The 20,731-nt window shown below is 41.1% G+C and overlaps 1 protein-coding gene and 1 long non-coding RNA gene across 3 annotated transcripts in view; one reads left to right on the plus strand and one right to left on the minus strand.

Moving 5' to 3' along the window:
* Positions 1–641: 641 nt before the first annotated feature.
* sh3gl2a (SH3 domain containing GRB2 like 2a, endophilin A1) overlaps positions 642–20,731 on the minus strand; it is a 34,024-nt gene continuing 13,934 nt past the window's right edge. Inside the window, exons 2-12 of one of the 2 annotated variants that reach the window (XM_068588775.1) lie at positions 10,074–10,142; positions 8,856–8,928; positions 7,821–7,964; positions 7,404–7,537; positions 7,134–7,292; positions 6,126–6,229; positions 5,827–5,945; positions 4,847–4,870; positions 4,225–4,236; positions 3,340–3,351; positions 642–3,201 (exon numbers count right to left, since the gene is read on the minus strand). In XM_068588775.1, the coding sequence (XP_068444876.1) occupies positions 3,008–3,201; positions 3,340–3,351; positions 4,225–4,236; positions 4,847–4,870; positions 5,827–5,945; positions 6,126–6,229; positions 7,134–7,292; positions 7,404–7,537; positions 7,821–7,964; positions 8,856–8,928; positions 10,074–10,142 (1,044 nt within the window). In that variant the 3' untranslated portion in view covers positions 642–3,007. The remainder of the gene's footprint in view (positions 3,202–3,339; positions 3,352–4,224; positions 4,237–4,846; positions 4,871–5,826; positions 5,946–6,125; positions 6,230–7,133; positions 7,293–7,403; positions 7,538–7,820; positions 7,965–8,855; positions 8,929–10,073; positions 10,143–20,731) is intronic. The other variant, XM_068588774.1, reaches the window with a different exon arrangement.
* On the plus strand, positions 12,571–15,142 carry LOC137793236 (uncharacterized). The gene is made up of 3 exons (XR_011078199.1): positions 12,571–12,736; positions 12,838–13,023; positions 14,734–15,142. It is a non-coding gene; the product is annotated as an uncharacterized lncRNA (long non-coding RNA).

Below are 20,731 nucleotides of genomic sequence, written 5' to 3' on the forward strand. Positions count from 1 at the left end.
CGACACCGACTTTAATATGAAATGTTTTTCTTTCTTGAAGTCTCAGTAGCCGTCGTCACGTTGTCTCATGTGACGAGATATGATGTAAAATAATCATTGTAACTAAACCGACTGGAAGAGTTTGGGTATTAATCTGCTGCAAGTATTTTAAGAAGTTAGTTTTTATTCGTATTATTTCTTTTCCTTTTACCTGGGAGGTGATAGTTAATAATCAGTTTAGTCAGTATATTTACTTTAAATTATTGGATTAAACTTTTTATTTGAACATGCTTTACAAAGTTTGTCTGTACATCCCAGCTAAGACGTGTTTATGTTCATATCCTTTGTCCTGGCTGGGAGTCGTAGTAGTGACTTTGATAGTGTTTCAGTAACAGGAGAATTAAAACATTTCAGTCATCTTCGATGTTCTCAGAGAGATTTTTTGACCTGAACTTTCAGTTTAGATTCCTACAAATGCTGTGTGCTCTCTATATTCTAAAAACCACTAGATAGTGATAGTAAATAGTTGATAAGCAACATATAAAAATGATTTCACATCATAAATCATTTTGAAAAGTCATTCTTTTTCCTAACAGATTCACGTCTGCGACAGAATCAAGAGGTGTGTGTGTTTCTATGAACAGAAAGTTGGCGGGGCAATATCTATTTCTTTGTATTTATTTGAATAAATTACATTGACTTATCACATTTTTTCTTTACATCAAGCATACAGTCTTAGAATCCAGTGCAAGATAATAAAACAAAAACAAATAAAACAAAAACAATCCAAAGACAATCATGTGCAGCACAGAGAATCCCTCCTTTCACATTGCTTTTGGATAATATACTGTGTATATACATCTATACTGTATGTGTATACTCTTGTCACAGTTACAAAAATAAGATACGTTACTGTGGATGCGCAATTATACACACAAGGTGAAAACAAAAACACAGAAAAGCTGTACAGTCCTCATTGAGGGCAAAGATACACACAATTGTTAAAAAAAAAGTGAGAAAAGGAATTGTTTTGCTTTTAAAAAATAAATTCATGACCTTTATCGTTATTTCTGAGTCAGCCAACAAGTATACTGTCCGTTAAAGTTGTGCTTCCCTTAAAAAAAAAACACTTAATAATGTGGATATCAGTTGATATTGCATCATTTATTGTAATTCTACTTAATATAATGAATCGGTCTTTGATTAAAGCCGTGTTTGTTTTAATGTGGAACACTGTCAGAGACAGTATATTTGAAACACCTCAGCATCAGAGGTCCTTTGCAACCCCGTCCCTGTGCAAACCCAGACCCCGCCCCCAAAGTACACGCACAACATTACTACAAGATGGGTGGAAAATAGTGTCAACTGCTGCACAGATTATTCTGCAGTAGGGTTAATACTTTATCGACATCACAGAGAATAAAACCCCAGGGATAACGGGTGCCTGACAGCACCTCACTGCTCAGCGGAGTAAAACGTACTGTAATAACTCATTATCAGTACATAAATTAAACATTAAATCCCACACAATACTGCATACAACCATATAGCTGGTGAGAATTAAACAATGTATATAATCTTGCATTTTTTCTGAGGATTTTAATTACATGAAAAGGGTAAACCTGCAGCTTTTAGTCTATATTATGTTGGAGAAAAGGTTCTTTTTTTTAAATGTAGGTTGCATCATTCCAATGAATAAAACATTTCCACCAAGATAAAAAACAAAATCTCATTCCATTCAGCCATTTGTGCGCTCCTGGCTAGGCCTAATTGCTCCTTAATCAATAGCTTATAGACAGCTAAATTACAGAATACTAATCGGACTAGTAGGGATGCAGCAATAAAAGCTAAACCTTTGGCTGCAGAAGGAAACAGTTGCCCCAATGAGCAGTTAAGTCCTACAAGTTATTATATCACAATACATCAACCATTTTCACACAAGCTGCTGATAAAATACACGTTGGAGGATTGAAACTTATGCACCATAGTTTTCTTACATCACTTCAAACAGTTTAAACTGCACAACTTGTTTTTGCAAATCATTTCATCACTCCACTAATCACTGGCTCAGATAGGTAATGTCACATATTAAGATTACAGTTTCACCTGTCCAGATTAAAATACCAAAGAACTACAGATTGCAAAGCTTCGTCCGGTTGCGTCGAACAGATTAACTGACACCGTGCTGTCTGAAAACCTTGAAGCTAAAATTGGAGTTGCCTCTGGTTTTTGCAGGTCATTTTGGTATTTAAATCACATATGACCAATACGTGCACATGTTGATATGAATCAAATAAATATAGGATGGGTAATCTTGGTTGTTAGTTATCAACTAGATGAAACTAGCCTACAATTTTTGTCAAAACTGTGATGAGTTAAAAAGGTGAGGACATCCTTTGGACAGAATTGTGGACGCCGAGAGACGACAACCATTAAAAAAGAGGAATATTCAAACAAAACAAAATTAGCTCAACATATTTTTTGTATAAGTTAAAACGTTAAACATTTGAAACCATGCTTGACCTAGAGTCTCTAACAAACATGAAGCACGTGGACCAATTTTTTTTTTTCCTAGTATGTGAGAGAAAAGTTTCTATCTACTGTAGAGGTTTCCACAAAGTACAGTGAATGAGAAGAGAAAAGCGTGATTTTGCAAAGCTGCTCTGATAAACTCACAAAATTATGACGGACTGACAGCCAACTCAAACCAAGACAGAAGCCGGGACAGTAATGGATAAAATGACTATGGAAGCCTGAATGCACCTCCTGGGATTAAGGGGGAAGCAACGACATACACGCAGATTTTTCCTCATTTCAAGTTTTTACGCTCAATTGGTGCATACTTGCTTTAATTCGTCATCAATCTTCGTCTGTTATTGTGTTGTTGCTGTTTTGACTCCTTTAAAGCGGAGTACTGGTGGTTGGTAGGAATGTTAAGGAAAAGGTTACTGGGAATACTGGGGTGGGGTAGGTGGGATGGGGGCTCTGTTTAGTCACCTTCGCAGACTCAGCTGGTCGTGGTGACGTCCTAGGGCAGCGGCACCAGGATATCCACATAGTTGATGGGGAAGAAGCCAGAGTTGCCGTGCAGCATCCCCTCGTACCAGTTGTCATCGATCTTGTTGGTCAGGGTGATGATGTCGCCTTCCTTGAAGCCTAGCTCACCTTCGTTCTCAGGGTCAAAATCGTACAGTGCGCGGCAGCAGGGCTGGTCCATGGGGGCTGGAGAAGAGTGGAGGAGATAAGAGAAGATAAGAGAAGACAAACAGAGATAGACCTGAGACTAGACTAGAGGTAAAAGATAAGAGATGAGATGCTGCATATATAGATTAACGACATGATTGCTTGAGAAAGGCTCACCTGGAGACCTGGCTGAAAGAGGGAAAGCAGAGGAAGATGCACAGGGGAGTAGAGAAAGCCAAAGAGAAAAACACAAAACATGACCATCAGTTACCAGAAAATAATAAAGAGTCATCCCATGGTTATAGGAATAGTTATACATTTGATATGCATGCTTATCTTCTCACTTATAGGCAGATAGGAGGATTGATACAACTCTCATATTTCTTAAGGTTACAGCCAGCAAGCTAGCAAGCTAGCATAGCATACAGACTGGAATGAGGAGAAAACATGTGTCATGTGTGGGAGACGCAGTGAAGCGGCTCTGCGCTGCTCTTTAACAACCATTTAGTCTTCGTCCTTCAAGTTTTCTCTCTCAAAAATGATTCTTTGATGAAGCATGACTCTAGTATGGTAATAGTGCTGCTCGTTTCAGTTTGTCTTATGGGGATGGACTCATTGTTGCCCCTTGTGGCCATCGGGGGGAAAACAGCTACGTAGCTGCATTTCTCAACAGGGCAGCACATACCACACATAAAACTGATCAAGTTGTGAGCTTTCGGTGCTTTAGTCCTTTGCATGTTTCCAGTCTTTATGCTAAGCTAACTGGCTGCGGCTTCATATTTAGCGTCCAGACATAAGAGATGTATTAATATTCTTACCAAACACGGAGCTAGTAAACACATTTTCATAACGTCAGACAATTCCTTTCACAATTTAAGGAAGATAAAAACATAAAAATAATAGGGACAAAAGAGAAACCAGGAGTTAAACAGTACAGAAACAGCACAGCAGACGAGCTGCACTGCGAACAAAAAATACATTTGCAAAAAAAGTCAAGAAAGAAGGATAACAATAACAGTCATAGAGCAATTTTGCATCTCTTCCCAAGTCACCCTTGCTCACCTGGAGATCTTGCTGCGAATGGAAAAGGAGAAAACAAAAGTGAGCAAAGAGCAGAAGCATTTTTCGAGATGGATAAACAGTGAACTGATGGGCATGTGCGGCAAGGCGGCGTAATGAAAAGGTCAATAAACAAAACGAGAAGAAACACAAGTGGGAGAATGAACTGAAAGAGACAAAGAAACAAGAGGATCAGACCGATCGGAGGACTGACAGGAGAACAAAACAGAAACAGCAAACGCTCGTCCGCCGCTAAGCTTTTCTTTGTTACTGCAGGTCGGGCGTTCTTGGAATAGTGAGCGGACAGCACTTGTTTGTCTGTTAATTTGTATTATTGACTGCAACAATTTTCTTATGACAAAGACAAACACAATGAGAGATGAACAAAAAATGTCAAAGTGATAGAAGAGATAGTGTTGCATCTCTCTGGGGATTCACTTTTGTCTCAAGTGGAGACCTTGCTGCAAAGAGGGAGGAGAAAACAACACCAGGGCGAGGCGGGGAGGGAAAGCAGCAGGATAAAGATGTTTGAGGGGTTTTCTTTTTTGTGTAAATGAAGGGTGATGTTGAAGAAACAAATTGGTGAGAATACAGACAGAGAAACGGGTTAACGGATAAGTTTGACCTGGCTCACCTGGAGACCTCGCCCCTGGAAGAATAAACACAAATCATAAAGGGGAAAGAGAAGAGCGCACAGTTGTGTTGATTAGTTCTGGTTTGAGGGATATTCTGATCAGTACATGTAATAACTGAAACGGTGGGAACTGAAAGAACTGGGAAAAAAGAAAGCAATTAGCAAACATCGTAAATTCTCAAATATCGGCCTTTTTACATATTTTCAGTGGTGGGCCGTCAGGTCCTTCTAGGCCGAAACAGGATCACAAAGTTATAACTATTTTATAATTAAAAATAAAAATATTTTTTTTAAATAGTTATCACTATTTTATATTGTAATTGTCTTTCACAGATATACTACATGTATTAAAATTATTTGTCGCTCTCAGTCGAGTCTCTCATGTCACAGCTGCCTTCATCTGCTCCTTCAGGCCTCTTGTATGGCTTCTTGGGACTTGTTTAACAGCATTTTCTATCCAATCACATTTCACTTCTCTTCCTCTATGTGAGATTAGTCTGGTTAAAATACATGGAAGAGCTTCTCAAGACCCGAGACGAGCGTGATCATGAACATGCGCTGTGATTGGTCAGTGTGGCTACCATCTCAAACCTAGAAGCTAGAATATCAGAGGGTTTTGTGCGTCTGGTGAGTGAAATGGGAGCGGGTGGGTTATGTGTTTGGTCGTGTGTATGACCGTGTGCCTTGGCGATGCATCACACACATTTTTTCCTCCCCCACCAGCATCAGTTCAGGCTGATATTTGAGAATTTATTGTACAAATTAAAAACAAAGAAAGGGTTGTTAAAGGAAAAAAAAAAAATCATAGAAACTAGCCCAGAAACTTTCCTTCACAAAAAAAAAATACATCAACAAATGTTATTGTTCTTACTTCACATCAGTCTGAACAGAAACTCATGAGATTGAGTGGATTTACAGACCCAGGACTAGTTTCTGGACATGTTTCTGAGCGAATGCACTCTGGGTCTCACCTGGAGAGCGGGCACTGTGGATGCCTCCATTGTGGTTCTCACTGATGGAGGAGAAGTCCAGAGACGTACGTGGTTTAGGAGCAAACTCTTTCCTCGGTTTGACAGTAGTGTCCCTTATCCTGCGGCGCAACACAATCACCCAATTAACAAATAATAGAGAATAAAATGACCACAGTGTATTTCTGACGCAATGCTGCGAGGAAAAACATCAGTTCATGACGACAAAATAATATGTTATCGTTGGAACATCCAAAAATGTACGATAAAATACAAATGTGTGAAACAGGAAGAGTACTGACCGCTCGTCGATCTTACTGGAGAGCTGTGTGAGGATCTCAGCAGCGCGACTGTGGTACTCCACCTGAGCGTGTACCAGTGCAGCGAGCTGGCTCACCTGTTCAATCTGTTGAAGATGTCTCCGTTTACTCATCGACACAGCGGCTGCTAGAACACATCACCTACGATGATGATCGTTACTGAGACCTGGACTCAGATTCCCTTAAACTCAGGTGCTAAAACTAATAAACTGCGTGCTCTTTGGGGATTTACAGTACGTCTGGTAGGAATGTTAAAAGCACACACAGGATTGAGAGCAGTTCATTATTGACCTTGGAAAAAGCATTGCATAGTTCTGGAGCTTTCAATGTCATCTCCCTTGAGTTGTTGTGATGGAATTGTCTGTTTGTAAGGCAACATGGACAAGAAGTCCTTAAAAAGCTCTTTAAAATAGAGATTTGACTCTCTGCAAACTAGACAAATATCATGTGCTGAGGTAGATTGTGTGATAGAAAGCTCCAGAGCTAACTAACCTAATTAACTAACCTCATGGTGAGCTGGCTCAACCAATATTCTTGGTGGTTTTAATAAACTGTATTCATTTTTTTGGCACTTTATAAATTAGTGTTATGACATAAAAATGTCACACATTATGCAAACAAATTGAAGTAAACAGCTATTGCCACATGCACACAATCACGTTTCAGTCATTTAGTCCATTTCCTGCTCGGTTTCATTTTGATAAAATGATTACATGCGGTAGGTTACATGTAATCCGTTGATCAATCGTTTGTGTAGAAAACAAGAACAGGGCGATGACCCTGTGATTAACATGGTTTGAAGAAGAAAAGGGGAATAGTAGAGATCGTGGCCATCGCGACAGCAGAACGTTTAAGACAGAATATTCAATCATTGTGTTGACAAACTCAACAAAACACCAAAAACAAACCCCCCCAAAAAAGCCAGCTGCGTCAACATTGAATGCAAATGATGCGATTAACACAGGTACACGTGAGAAACATAATACTTACATCACTCTCCAACAGGTTGAACATGCTCAGCTCTGCAATCTCCTTGGAGTCGTCGAATTTCTCGAGCGCCTGTTTGATCTCGTCTTCCGTCACTTTGCCCTGACGTTTCTTCTTATAATCAAAGTCCAGACGACGACCCTCCATCTTCTTCAGGTGATGCTGCAAAAGAAGACCAGAGAGTGAAGTCGAATGTTTGACCAAGAAATGACTTCTGGATTGCTGGTTGCATTTTTCTTTTTACGGTTTTTCACCAACGTTCTGCTCTCGTACCTGAATCTCCTTGAGATCTTTTTCGTGGAGGTTCTGCATTGGATCAATAAAGTTCTGCTTGACCTCCATGTCCAGAGCGTCCTTCACCTCTCCAAGCTCACGCATGGCTTCCCCCGCATCAATCAGAGCAAGGCCTGGAAAGGTAAAGACACTTTTAGACACAAAACAACTGAACATGAATAGCGTCTCAACCTATGAAAAGTAAAAAGGTCCATCTGCAGGAACATTATCTCATTAGGATCCACATCAGATTCTGAAGGGTTTCCTCTTTAATACCTTCACTCTCTGAAAAATAGACCCATGCATTTTTCATAACATTGCATCCCTGAGGGAATAACATGATTCCACTTTGTTCTTTTGAAGCAGACGTAACAAAAGTGTTCTTCTGTTCCTGCGAGGAGCTTCAATGCTGCTCACCAAAGTTGGACTCCTCTCCGAGCTCCCTGCCAAACCTCTGCATGGACTCTCCCAGGATGGCCTCGGTCTGCGTGTAGCCCGGTCCCTTCTCCTGCCCCCGCATGCGCGACATGGAGTTCATCATGCTCATCTTGGCTCTGGTTGCTGTGAAGGCAAAGCACTCATGACAACAAGCACCACTGCGCCGGACGTTTGGCCACGTTTTAAAACAATACCTGAGTGTAATTTTGTTGTTTACAGATGACGTCCAGCTTGATTTTTTTTCTGAAAACGATATGTCCAGAGTGACTGGATTATGATTAAATATTCAGTTGCTCTACTTGGAGACTTAAAAGGCCAATGAGCAACACACTAGTGTGTATTTCAGTCGTCACATGCAAAACCATGATGTATGTGCGTTACTTATCAATTCACTGATTTCAACTTGATGCAGAGTCTGTTAGTCCAGTGAGGAACTTTTTTCCGTCTGACCGCCACTCCAGATGCAAATGTTCCTCTCACGTCCCCACCTGACTGTCCAGATTATTTTATTTTTCCCTGCTTTGTTTAATAATCTCAAAGCAGAAGTATGAAGTGATCACATCGGTGAAATTGATTGACCGATCACATGGTGTGATCGGTCAATCAATTAAACCTACTGAGCTGAATTAAGCAGGTCCTGAAACATTTCCTCTGAGCCGCTAATCCACGTGGGGAAACCCTGTAACTAGTGCGAGATGAACATCATGTAAACATATATATTAGAGATAAGAATTATATCCCAGAGAAAAAGAAAAAGAATTCTTCACAATAACGTACTTAAAAGAAAATATTTACATAGTGGTTGTATTGATTCAACGAAGCATTGTTGATCATATAAAGTATATATGTTTGTAGGTGTAAATTATGTATGTGACCATGTTGCTGCTTAAAAGCTACATAGTATATGTTTTTTTTAAAAATATTCTTTACATATTTTAATATTGACGGCTGGGAAACAAGCCTGCATGTAAACAATATGTCACATTATGGTCTTTCACAGCTGGGTTATGTCACCTGGGTTTGGCTGCAGATACTCAGTCGTCTTGGTCATGATGTCCAGCACTGCCCGAGCAGTGGTGTCCATCTTCTGTAAACCGCAACGTAAAGCAACATTCAAAAAAAGATGTAGCTAGAAACAAAAATAGGTAATTACTGAAAGATTGTGGGGGAGGATGAGATGAATATAACAGTGATAAAATAATTTATGCGTCCGTTACAGCGAGCGAAAAAACAAGATAAAAGAAAGTGTTGCTTTGTTCTTCAGTGCGGTGAGAGAGAGAGACGTGCAGAGCTGAGCGCTGGCCATGATATCCTTCATTAGTGGGATGAGACTCGCCAGCTCCCGACCGCTCGGCTTCTCTTACCGCAGCACACAGGAACCACGAGCACATGAACACACACGATGGCATGTAAAATACACACATGCACTATCATGCACTGATGCTCAAAACACATAAGCCCCTCATGTACATGCAAAATGAAAAAACAGAAATATGTTATTCAGGACATTGATGTTTTCAGGGAATGCAAGCAAACAAACAGACACACACACACACACACACACACACACACACACACACACATATACACACACACACAAATAAATACTGTTCACAAAATAGTGGCATTGCAGTAACATTTTGGCAACAACAGGCCATGTTTTGAGTCCAATACAAATCAAACTCCAGTGACATTGTTTTGTTTGTCGTAGGAGGAATTTGGGAGAAAAATCATCATTTAAATGATTTATAAACGATCAAGTCAAAACAAAACCTGCCAGAATGAACACGCCTGTGAAGACTAAATCTTCGTAGATAAATCTAGGAGTATGGGGAAAATCCTCCAGCTGGAAAAGCACGAGTGCTATGACGAACGACTCAAGAGGACTCACTTCAATACAAACACATCATTCTGCTGTATATTTTCTCAACAAAGAGTTGATAACTCTAACCATCTTTGGCATTTTGAATTAAAACCCAGAGTCACAAACTGTTTCCCCTTTTAGATCTAAAACTAGCAGGAGAAATATTTCTGGTGAAACGTTGTTATTTCTGATAATCTAATAACCTGACAGCAGTTTTCCAATAATACAGCAGATATCGTGATAGTGATATATCCAAGACACAAGTCTGTTGAAATCCCAAAAACATTTGAATACGCTTCTGGTAAACTAATAATAAAAGAAAGCACATATTTTCCATTAAAGGGATAATTAAAAGAGTTCAGACTCGCCTTTTCCATTTCAGTGAAGTCCTCATCAAGCTTCGTTCCTTCCGCACCTCCAACTTTCTCACTCACTTTCTGCAAAGCAAACAAAGACAAACATGTTGAGGTTTTTTAGCTTTTGTCAGCTTGAAAAAAAAAGGATGGTGCATTGATTGAAAATGTGAACGTAGGAAATGCTGCGAATTCCAGAAAGGTCAGTCCACTTCTGCAATGCTCGATACTGACGTGAAGCTCATAATTGAAATGGCACAAAATAAAAACCTTCTGCAAAAACATATTGGTGAGAGAGAGAGAGAGAGAGAGAGAGAGAGAGAGAGAGAGAGAGTAAATCCCACAGATTGCAAATGGTACGATTTTCTTTCTCCGCCTGCATTTGTCAAAATGTAGAAGTTTATATCGTTATATAATAAACTTCAGCCTGCCTCATCGGTCTATCAGGAACTAGTCAGACGCTTATCTGCTGTAAATTAGTTTGGATTTCTGCAACATCAGGTTCACAACGTCTCTATAAAGATCAAGTCAAACAATAAAAGCATGGATATCGGCTTGACCTTGTGCATCACGTAACAGAAAATCCATTAAATTAAAGATCACACAGCAGCGTGAGTCTCACCTCTCACTGCAGCAACGCCGGTGCTCATGGGTAACAGTGTCAGGAGTTTGTAACTCATCTTCCAATCAGTTTAAAACATCTTAAACAAATTAGAATTGAGTAATAATGTGTTATCAACGGTTGTCACGTGTCTGTAGAGCAGACGAATAAAACCTCTGACAGCTTTAGGTGCTCACACTTTCAAGATTCAGACCCCTTTAAATGAAACAGTGTCTGCTTTAAACACCTTGTTGCAAGGCGTCTTTTACATTTTGGGGAAAGATCACACGAAAAGGCACACATATTTGTACCCACATTTTTCATGCACATAATAATAATAATAATACACCCGTCTCACTCAATCTAGTCAACAGGCAGTCTGTTGGCTCCTGCTTTGGACGTGACAGGCTCACTGACAACACATGCAGGGACTCTCCGTCGCCGCAGCAGAGAGGAAGAGATAAAGTACGGGCAGCAACAAGCTAAGAGCGTTGGCTCTTATAGCTTCAGACATGGCACAGAGCCACGTGCACAGACATAAACACAGAAACAAGGCCTTTGGGCGCCTGTCCCCTCTCTCATAATATTTCCAGCTCCGCAACCATCCAGCTCCAATCGGTGATGTAACCAGATGGCTCGAGGGGGCAGCAATCTGACACAACGAGGCCAGACGAGGCCCTGAGAGGACGGACTGAGGGAGGGGAAAAAAGATTTCAGGGAATGTCACAGCGCGTGACTAAAGAAACCATGAAAGTTAAGGTCAGTGGATGAAGTCTTTCCTCGAGTATAAGACTGAAAAACCACACGTTACATTTACTTCTTTCATATATAATACTAACAATACAAATGATTGATTTTCTTCTTTTGAGCATCACATCACAAAGCTTGTCCAATCACGTTTCAATCGCCTCAGAAATATTGCAAAAACCAAGTCTGTTTGAACTTTTCAGGACGCAGGAACTCTTGCTCCTGCTTTTATCTCCTCTTGTCTTCGTCAAAACACTTTTAATCGACTACAGATTGTACGGAGCTGAGCTGCTAGTCTTTTAACAAGAACCAATAAGAGCACATCCCATCTGTTGGAGCCTCTTTACATTGGCTCCACGTTTGCTTTAAGATTGATTAAAGGTAATCACTAAGATCTTAAGGCTCTTCATGACCTAGCGCAAGACTATAAGTTAGACCTCTAAATCCATTATGAACCTTTGCATAGTATGAGATCCAAAGGCAGTAGTCTTCAGTCTCTTCCATAGTCCAAGCTGGAAACTAAAGGCGACATACTGTAGCTTGTGTGTTAATAAAGCTGTGTCTTCTTTTAAGTCTCTTCTAAAACCATATTTTATATAAGAAAGCATTTCCTGACATATGGGCTTTGCATTTCTTGTTTATTATGTAGAATATTGCCCTTCTTGTATTTCATCACTTTGGTATTTTATTTGACTGGGAAGCACTTTTGTTTTGATAAGTGCTCTATAAATAAAGTTTATTAATCTTTTCTTGGAGTGAATCTCATTTCAAACGATTCAAAGATCCTGAAATAGGGACGCAGATGCAATTAACGGAGTGAAATGTGTAAACCACACAGGAAGGAGGGAGGCATGGAGGGAAGGCTGGAAGGAGAGAAGGAGGGAAGGAGAGGAGGAGGGAAGGAGAGGAGGAGGGAAGGAGGGATATGCTATGAGTCATCTGAGCAAAACTATCCTCTGATACAACTTGTGAAGAAGCTCAATATTCTGACAGCAATGACACACACACACACACACACACACACACACACACACACACACACACACACACACACACACACACACACACACGCACACACACTTCCTGTCATTAGCTCTACCTACACATCACTACACTGCCTTTGAATCCTCCTCGGGTTGGTTGCCATGGAGACAGATACCTCCCCGGGCTCGGGTTACCAGGGACAGTGCGAACCGTGCGTCTCAGCGTCTGTAACTTCCTGTTATTTCTCTCGCTGGTTGTACCTGATGATCCGAGACAAACCAGTGCGATGGAAACGACGGCGGCATCGCTCGGAAGACGTGGACAAACTGAGCTGTGAGAGATGGAGGTGTGTGCGAGTCAAAGAAATGGCTGCAAAACAGCAATGGTGGTGTCACGTCCATGTCTGACATGGGCCGTGTTTATGTGTGTGCGCTTGTGTGTCCGCAGCTGTGCCACCGAAAGCAACGCATGTGGTGACGCTTCTGGTGTTCAACCAAGCCGTCTAATGGCTTCCTGTACTGACGGAGAGGACACCTGGTACAGTGCGACTGGAGTTTAGTACGTGGAGTTTCTACCTGGTTTCAGACGTGGATGTACAACAAAACATGGCCTTCTTTTAGATAGAAAACTGAGGCACGTACGCATTACACCACACCCACACCCACACCCACACACACACACACACACACGCTAATGAATCATTGGAGCTGAGATACATGTTTTGACAAAGAGGAAGCTAGCATCAAAAGGATGAAGCTCTCATCTTTTTCTTTATATGTAGCAGTGAGTAACGGCTGTGCCTCACAGTCGCCATTTTGTGGGATATTATCAAGTATTCTGTCTGTAAAGAGATAAATATTCTGATATTCTAAACCAAGGTTTATGAAACCAGGTTGAAAAACTTCAAGAGGACTCATTTTTATTAGAAAACCATTCACTTCACGCAGGGTTTGAACTAATTTAGTAGGTTTATTTAGTTTTGTGTCCATAAACTTACACTTATTTATAATATTTTTCCATTAGTTCTTAGGAAAGATAAGGTACTTAGGAAATCAGCAGGCTGCTAACTGTAATATTTACATGCAGGATTTCAAAAGGAAATATAGTGTTTAGCAAAAAATACAGTTCATTTAAGGGCTATAAATGACTAATTTGTTCTGTATTGACAGTGTACTTAATGTGTACATATAGGTCTGTGACCGACACTTTTTTTTAAGTTAAGTTTATTGAGAATCTATAGATCTATGATGCATTAAAATTGTAAAAAAAAAAAAGAGAGGCTCTTGGTCAATTTAATAAGACAATTAATGTAACAAATTATCATTATTGAGGAACTAAAACTGGGAAATGTTTGAAGTAAGTGTGAAAAATTACGATTAATCAAATTTTGAATCAAATCACCTGCAATTCAGCTTATAAACGAACTGAATAATGACATCAACGAAAACAAATGTACCTCAACCAATACAACTTACAGGGAACACGTCAACACACCATGAACACTTACATTCAAGAGAAAGTGCAAATATTATAAGCAGGTCAGTTTTACGTGGAAGAACACCAGCAGAACTTCTGAGGATGAATACAGATGAACAAACAGCATTTCAAAGCTCTAAAATCAGATGGACGTTTTTGTGCACGAGTCTGTTTCTGTGTGTCCCCACATCAAAGATTGATTTGGCTCAGAGGTAAAGAGAGTCCAGGGTGTCGGAGTCAGAGGAAGTCAGTTATTTGTAAAGCTAAATTGATGAAAAACAACTCTGTCAAGCGGGGCCTGGAGGGACATGCGTATAGCTTGGCAGCGGAAGAGCAACTGAATGAATGGAAATGAGCTGTTGGTGGCTGTTTGGAGTAAGTGGAACAGCGCTGCTGTGCAGGCTGCTGCCCGTAGCTGCTGTCAACGCATGGTAAACCCCCAGACACTTGCAAAGTGGAGAGCAAAGACGGAGCCGGTGTTGTGCTTTCATGGCTGCAAGCTGAGGAGACAGCATTTTCAGCACAGTGATGAAAAATGCATGCCAGGACGACCGTGCACACACTCAGAGATGCTAAAGGACTGTATGGCAGCTAAAAACCACGGGACTGGTGATTGTTCCTTTACGCGCAGCGAGCACCTATACGCTAAGTAAATGTGAACCAAGCTACTGGAAACCAGCAATCTAATTCCTCCCGGGGAAGCAGCACCACGACACAACCAATCTCTTTTTTGACCCCATTATCTGTCCCTTATTCCAGAACCAACCTCTCTTTCTCCCTCTCTCTCTCTCTTCCTCCCTCTCTCTCTCTCCCCCTCCCCCCTCCCCTCGCACCTTCTCTCTCTCTATCTCCTTATTCTCCCTGCAGGGGAAGGACACGGCAAGGTGAACTGCGCAGCAGCAGAGGCAGTGTGAAGTGAACCTTACAGAGATGAGGAAAAATGCGCAGTTGGCTGCTGGGAAACAACAGCAGTGGCAGAGAGAGATGATGCGTGTAACCCGGGACGTCACAGGCTGCTACGTCACATGCAAAGCGCTCGTAGTAGTAAAGGCTGTCATGCGCGGCGCCGATAGTGCGAGTGAATTCGCATGCAGCTGATTTGTGATGCCTCCAGACAAAGAGGCAGTACAGGGATAAGGTTTCACTGCAGGACGAGGGCTATTCCAAATACGGTGCAGCAATTGTTTTCTGTTATGATGTAATTCAAAGACTCCCTTCTGTTGGAAGACTTATGACACATACTTTGCATACAAATTGAATTAAATATTATCATAAACATTTGGACGAGTACGCGTCCCCAGGACAACATTTTGCCATGATGACAAGCATACAGACTCACAAGGTGTGAAACTAAAGCAGCGTCGCTGTGGCGGCGGGTGAAAATAAGAAGAGCTAAATGTAGAACTTAGATCAAGACGACAGCCTCCAGCAGCTCTGTGAAGCTTTCCACAGCGCAGAGGCAACATTAATATGCTGATATTAAGCAGGTGTAATGTTTACCACATTCACCAAAATCTTAGGTTTGTGTGTTAGCTTGCTAGCGTTTACTAATTAGCACTACAACAGAGTGCAGCTTTTAGAGGCCGATTGGAAATGTCTAGTTATGTGTTCATGAACTAAAGTCCTCAGGATTCATCATCTGGAATAATCATAAAATGTTTCCCTCTGGACTAACTCTGGACTAAATATTAAGCAGATAAAACATAACAATCGTAACCAAATCAGAACTACACCAGAAACGACACACAGTTGACCTTCAGCTATAGTACACCAATGAATTAGATTGCTCTCCTCACTCTCCATTGTTTCTCTCCAACTGGCATCCATGCAAACCAAATTGGACCAGATTAAATGTGGAGAAGAAAATAGCCCAGAGATTTTGCCCGGAGGCTGCTGGGCATCCTCCCCTGGCTGTTTGTCTCGAAAACCTCTTGCATCATCACATGGGTCAGACAGCAGCGTGTCCTGACATGCTCTCACAGTGGCTCTTTAAAGGCACATCAGCATTTTGGCTCAAATGACAAAACAAGGTGTGAGGAAACCAGCTTGATGTGGACAGGTCAACTTCAAGTGCATTTCCCGCCGAGAGAGATTCTCGACTCACAGCAAGTCATGACTGATCTGCATGACATTTATCAACCGGCAGGACACGCTGTCTTATCGTCTTCCCCATTAACTTGTTTACTGGTTTCATTTTGTTGTTAAATGGATGTTCAAATGCAATTTAAATTGAAAAGATATATTTGAACGGGAAGAGTGCGACGAGACGATTGTTAGAACTGGTATTAAATCTTCTCATAGCTCTCAGCCAGGACAATACATTTGTTTTTTTATGAGTAATTTAAAGAATGTGTCGCTCCATACTTTTAGGGTTTCAGCCAACGCTGATAGATGTAATTATTACTTCGGTCCCCAAAATAACAACCACTTACTGGATCCCACTCTGTTATATAAAATCAGCAGGCTGACAGTATTTTCTTCTCCATAAAGCAAACTGCTCACAGAGATTATTGGGAACACAACAGGAGAGTATAAGCAGCAGGGTTTTACACCTGTAGGACACCCTGAACTAATGCTATTAAATTGCTGAAGAGGAAACCGACGCACTCTGACACTTAAAGCGTCTGCTGTTGCTCTTAAACAGGAGTCCAGGATTAGATTACACAACTAACAGCAGAACACAGTGTGATCAATACTCAATACTACATCACACACACACACACACACACACACACACACACACACACACACACACACACACACACACACACACACACACACACACACACACACACACACACACCAACTGAGGCTATGATGTTGGCTTATTTGTTCTTGTGTGTCTTCATCTGCTTTTAAAAAAAAAATCTTACATAAATTCAATTTTTTACAAACTATTGTGGATTAGTGGATCCATCTTTGCAAAAAAGTAATCTAAGGGGAGCTCTTCCGTTTGCATTTTAATCCATTACTTCTTAACTCTGAAAAAGCAGTCGTGCTTGTATTTTCTCTCTCTCGCTCTGAGGAAAGACAACACAACAATAATCTGTCATTTCTGTGTCTCAGTTGTTAAAAGTACCATCAAGCTGTTGGTGAAAAAAAAAGAAGGTACATTTGTAAATACAGGAAAAAAAGCCAAGGACTTATACTATCAAAACAAGATAACAACTAGTCTGACTGCCTCGCGGACCATACATGGTACGTACTGCTAGACACTGTACGTATCTAGCAGTGAAGTTGCAGTTTTTATCCGTGTCAGTCCAGAAAAATATAATACATGTAGTGAAGACTTTTAGGGAATACACATGCTTTGAAGGAAGGTGGTGTTCTGGGTTGGTGACATCAAGAATTGGAGGTCAGCAGTCTCAAAAAGCTAAAGGCGATCAGGTTGTATTGCACAGTGTGGAGGCAGTAGTGGAGAGGACGACGAGGGACAAAATCAAAGCCGCCTTGGATAACCCTTCTCACCCTCTCTACATGAGCTGTGGCAGATTGGCAGCTTGGCAGCTTGTTGCGGAAGAGAGGGATGAAGGACCAGATCAAAGCCTGGGAGTAGTTCCTCATTCCAGTCGAGGGTCTAAGGATAGAGGATGTCGATAGAGGATGTTGTCTAAGCCCCTTGAGGCAAGTTTTTGGTTGGTGATATAGGGATATAAATAAAATAGATTTGACTTTGAAATATGACCAGAAGAGGGTTCTTGCAGAACAATTAGGATGTCACTGTGAAGATGAACTTTGACCCGTTGGATAAAACGTGATCATCACGTTGTCCTATTAGCCATTTGTGTGCAATCTCGTCACGATCAAAGTGACATTTGTTCAATGACCTCGAGTCAGTTCATCTTTGAGTCCTGGTGGACTGTGAAGAAATAAGTACAACAACATGAAAAGCACAATAATGCCTCTGGCCATGGTTGGCGCCGTTGCAGGAGGATATAAACATCATGACTTTTAAATGTACTGTGATGTTCACAATGTATGAATTAATATACAGAGACTGAGACATACTGTGGTGACACGTTAATAATCTAGTTTGACTGCAGTGTACCTGAAACACAACAGCCAGTTCACCTTTGTGTGAGCCGTTATTTTTAGCATTCACAACTGTACTGTTAGCATTAGCATCAGTCACATGGCACCCAATGTGAGCTGCTGCTGCTGCTGCTATTCTCCTCCCTCCTCCGGTCTCCCACGCCTCCTCTTCCTCCCTCCTCCTCTCCTGCTCACTAGTCTAATCCCGGCCAGGCACACGGAGGCCGTTGCTTTAAATATGCCCAGGGTGGAAGAGGGAGATTAAAAATGACAAGAGTGATTAGTGAGGCTATTAGGAGGACAGTCACTGCTGTTGGACAACACTGGGAGGATCTGACTCTGACAGCATTACAACCTCTCTTTCTCCACCTACCTGTGTGAGCATCTCCCAACTTCTTTTCGTTCTGTCATTTACAGGTTCAGGTGACATGTACTTCACCTATTTCTGGCCTTCAAACTCTCTATTTTCACTGACATGTTTTGGGTAAGAGAATTAAAAGGATAATGAAAGAGGACAGAGGTAGAGAAACAGGAATGCTTCGATCGGTTGGGATTATAACACACAAGTGCCAAATCTTGAAAAGCCAAAAACAATTGCATAACGCCCAGAAGATCTTTGTCTTGTCTCTTTTTCCCCCAGATTGCCTCTCTTGTTTTTCCTCCCTTTGTTCCACACTCCCTTTTTTTCTTCTTCTCACCTCCAAACAGCCTCAAGGCCTCGCTGTTCTCATCGTCACATTTCTCATGCAACACTGCATCGACTATATTCACTGCTGGACTGTGACTCGACAATATGTCGGACTACATTCCTCTTAACTGGAATCTACATTGCCACCGTTAAAACCTAGACACACTGCAGCGCCAGAGGGACCAAACTGTGGATGGATATTCATACTCGATTTAGAACCAACCGTATAATTGTACAGACAGTAATCCATCAAGGCCTTGGGGCGGCATTAGATGGGACAAAATTCAAAGCTACGCCTGGTTGTAACGTCGTACAAAACAGGAACAAGCGGTGGCAACAAAAGCGGAGCCCTAAATTGGTTGCTCAGATCAGACAATTCAATACCTGCAGGACAGATGGGCATCGAGTACCAACTGACTGGACCCAGACAGGACAGGGTGCCAGCGTTTCATGCCAGCATCAGTCCACTGGCTCTGCATGTTGCTTTACTGACCTCTATCCTCTCAGAGTGTGCGGCCTGTGGCTATTATAATCTGATTTGTAAATCTTTGCACGGCTCTTACGTAACAACAGCAGGGATGAGTCTGTAGCTGGGGAGATGTGTGCACACTCAAATCCATCCATGAACTGCTCGGTGAACAGGGGAGGAAAGGGGAAGGGAAACCAGCTGGCAGTGTGTGTGTTTGTGCTTGTGTGTGTGTGTGTGTGTGTGTGTGTGTGTGTGTGAGTGAGGAAAGCGTGCCAGAGATTGTGAGCATTGGCATACATGATGATGATGATGATGGTGGTGAGACAAAGCTGGAGGATGAATAATGACACACACGACATGAACGGTGGCAGCGATGTGTCGAGCTATTGGATTGGATTGATTGTGCGAAACAGCTGAATCCGTTTATGGCACATTATTGTTAGGACAATAATTATTTGTATGTTGTTTTTTTTTGCATTTTTCCAAAGCAGCAAAGCAGATCTGTGTCTGCAGTTCTTGGAAATGAATTGGGTCACACAGGAGAGCACAATTTAATAGAACTGTGAGTAAATGAAAAGAATAATTCAAACATCTATGCAGTTATGCTAAAATTGCTTTTATAATAAACTGTACTTTGCTCGTGCTTCGTATTTTTCTGCACAATCACACTCTCTGTCTCTCTGCCAGACCACCTCTAGTTTTGCCCAGGATCCATGAGAAGGTGTGAAAGACTCAATATGTTCAACTCTCTCTTTTAATTCCCTCAGAATTATTTTCAAAACACTCAGTACCTTTTGTGCTCATTTTGTTCATACTTTGTCTTGTTTCTCTCTCTTCATACTGAATAACTAGTCTGATAATCAGACTGTATCTCCATTTCGTACAATATCAATTATTAAAAGGTTTTATTCCTGTAAATAATTTACCCAAAGTTGCTCTGATTGTTTTTTTAAACTGCCTAAACGACCGTCAACAAAAATGTATGATTCTTCCCAGATTTTAGAAATCTGAAACAAGGATAGAGCAATAAGCGCAAGACATTTAAGCAAAAAACAACAACAACAACAACAATAGAATAAAAGAATAAATACTCCAGAAAGAAACATTTAGTTGCGGATGGGTCAAGACTGTGGTTGTACTGGTTGTACTGGTTGTACTGGTTTTACTGGGCAGCACCAGGTTTGACTCCGGGTAAAGCAAAAAAATCCATTATTGCTGATTGAATGTTAATCTTTAAATAAAATAAAAGCTTGAGAGGCTTTTCTCTGAAGACAGCCTAAAGAAGGAACGGAGTACTCGACATCAAAATGAGACCATTATAAGATGATGACTATTTGCACAAAATACCATCTATTAGCATAAACATAAAAAAGTAAATGTCTCTCAATTCCATTATTCACTAGCAGACAGAGAGCGGAGCATGACCCTGAAACGATGATTAATAAATGATACTTTATCCTCCCATGGAGTGACTCACCATCACTCAAACACACTCCTGGACAAACACACATAAACAACACACTTCTCTCGTTCTCTGGACTCGATTGCCACTCTGCAATTTCCATTTCAAACACAAAGTGTCTCTCTGAAGAAATAATGACAGAGCTTTGAGGCCTGTAGAGGACTCAACTTTTCCCAGCACTTAACTGAAAAGGGAAACGTGTTACATTCATACA

This window comes from Clinocottus analis, unplaced genomic scaffold (assembly GCF_023055335.1).
Source record: "Clinocottus analis isolate CAN_PGR_092001 unplaced genomic scaffold, fCliAna1.0.p SCAF_22, whole genome shotgun sequence".
Taxonomy (NCBI): Eukaryota; Metazoa; Chordata; class Actinopteri; order Perciformes; family Cottidae; genus Clinocottus; species Clinocottus analis.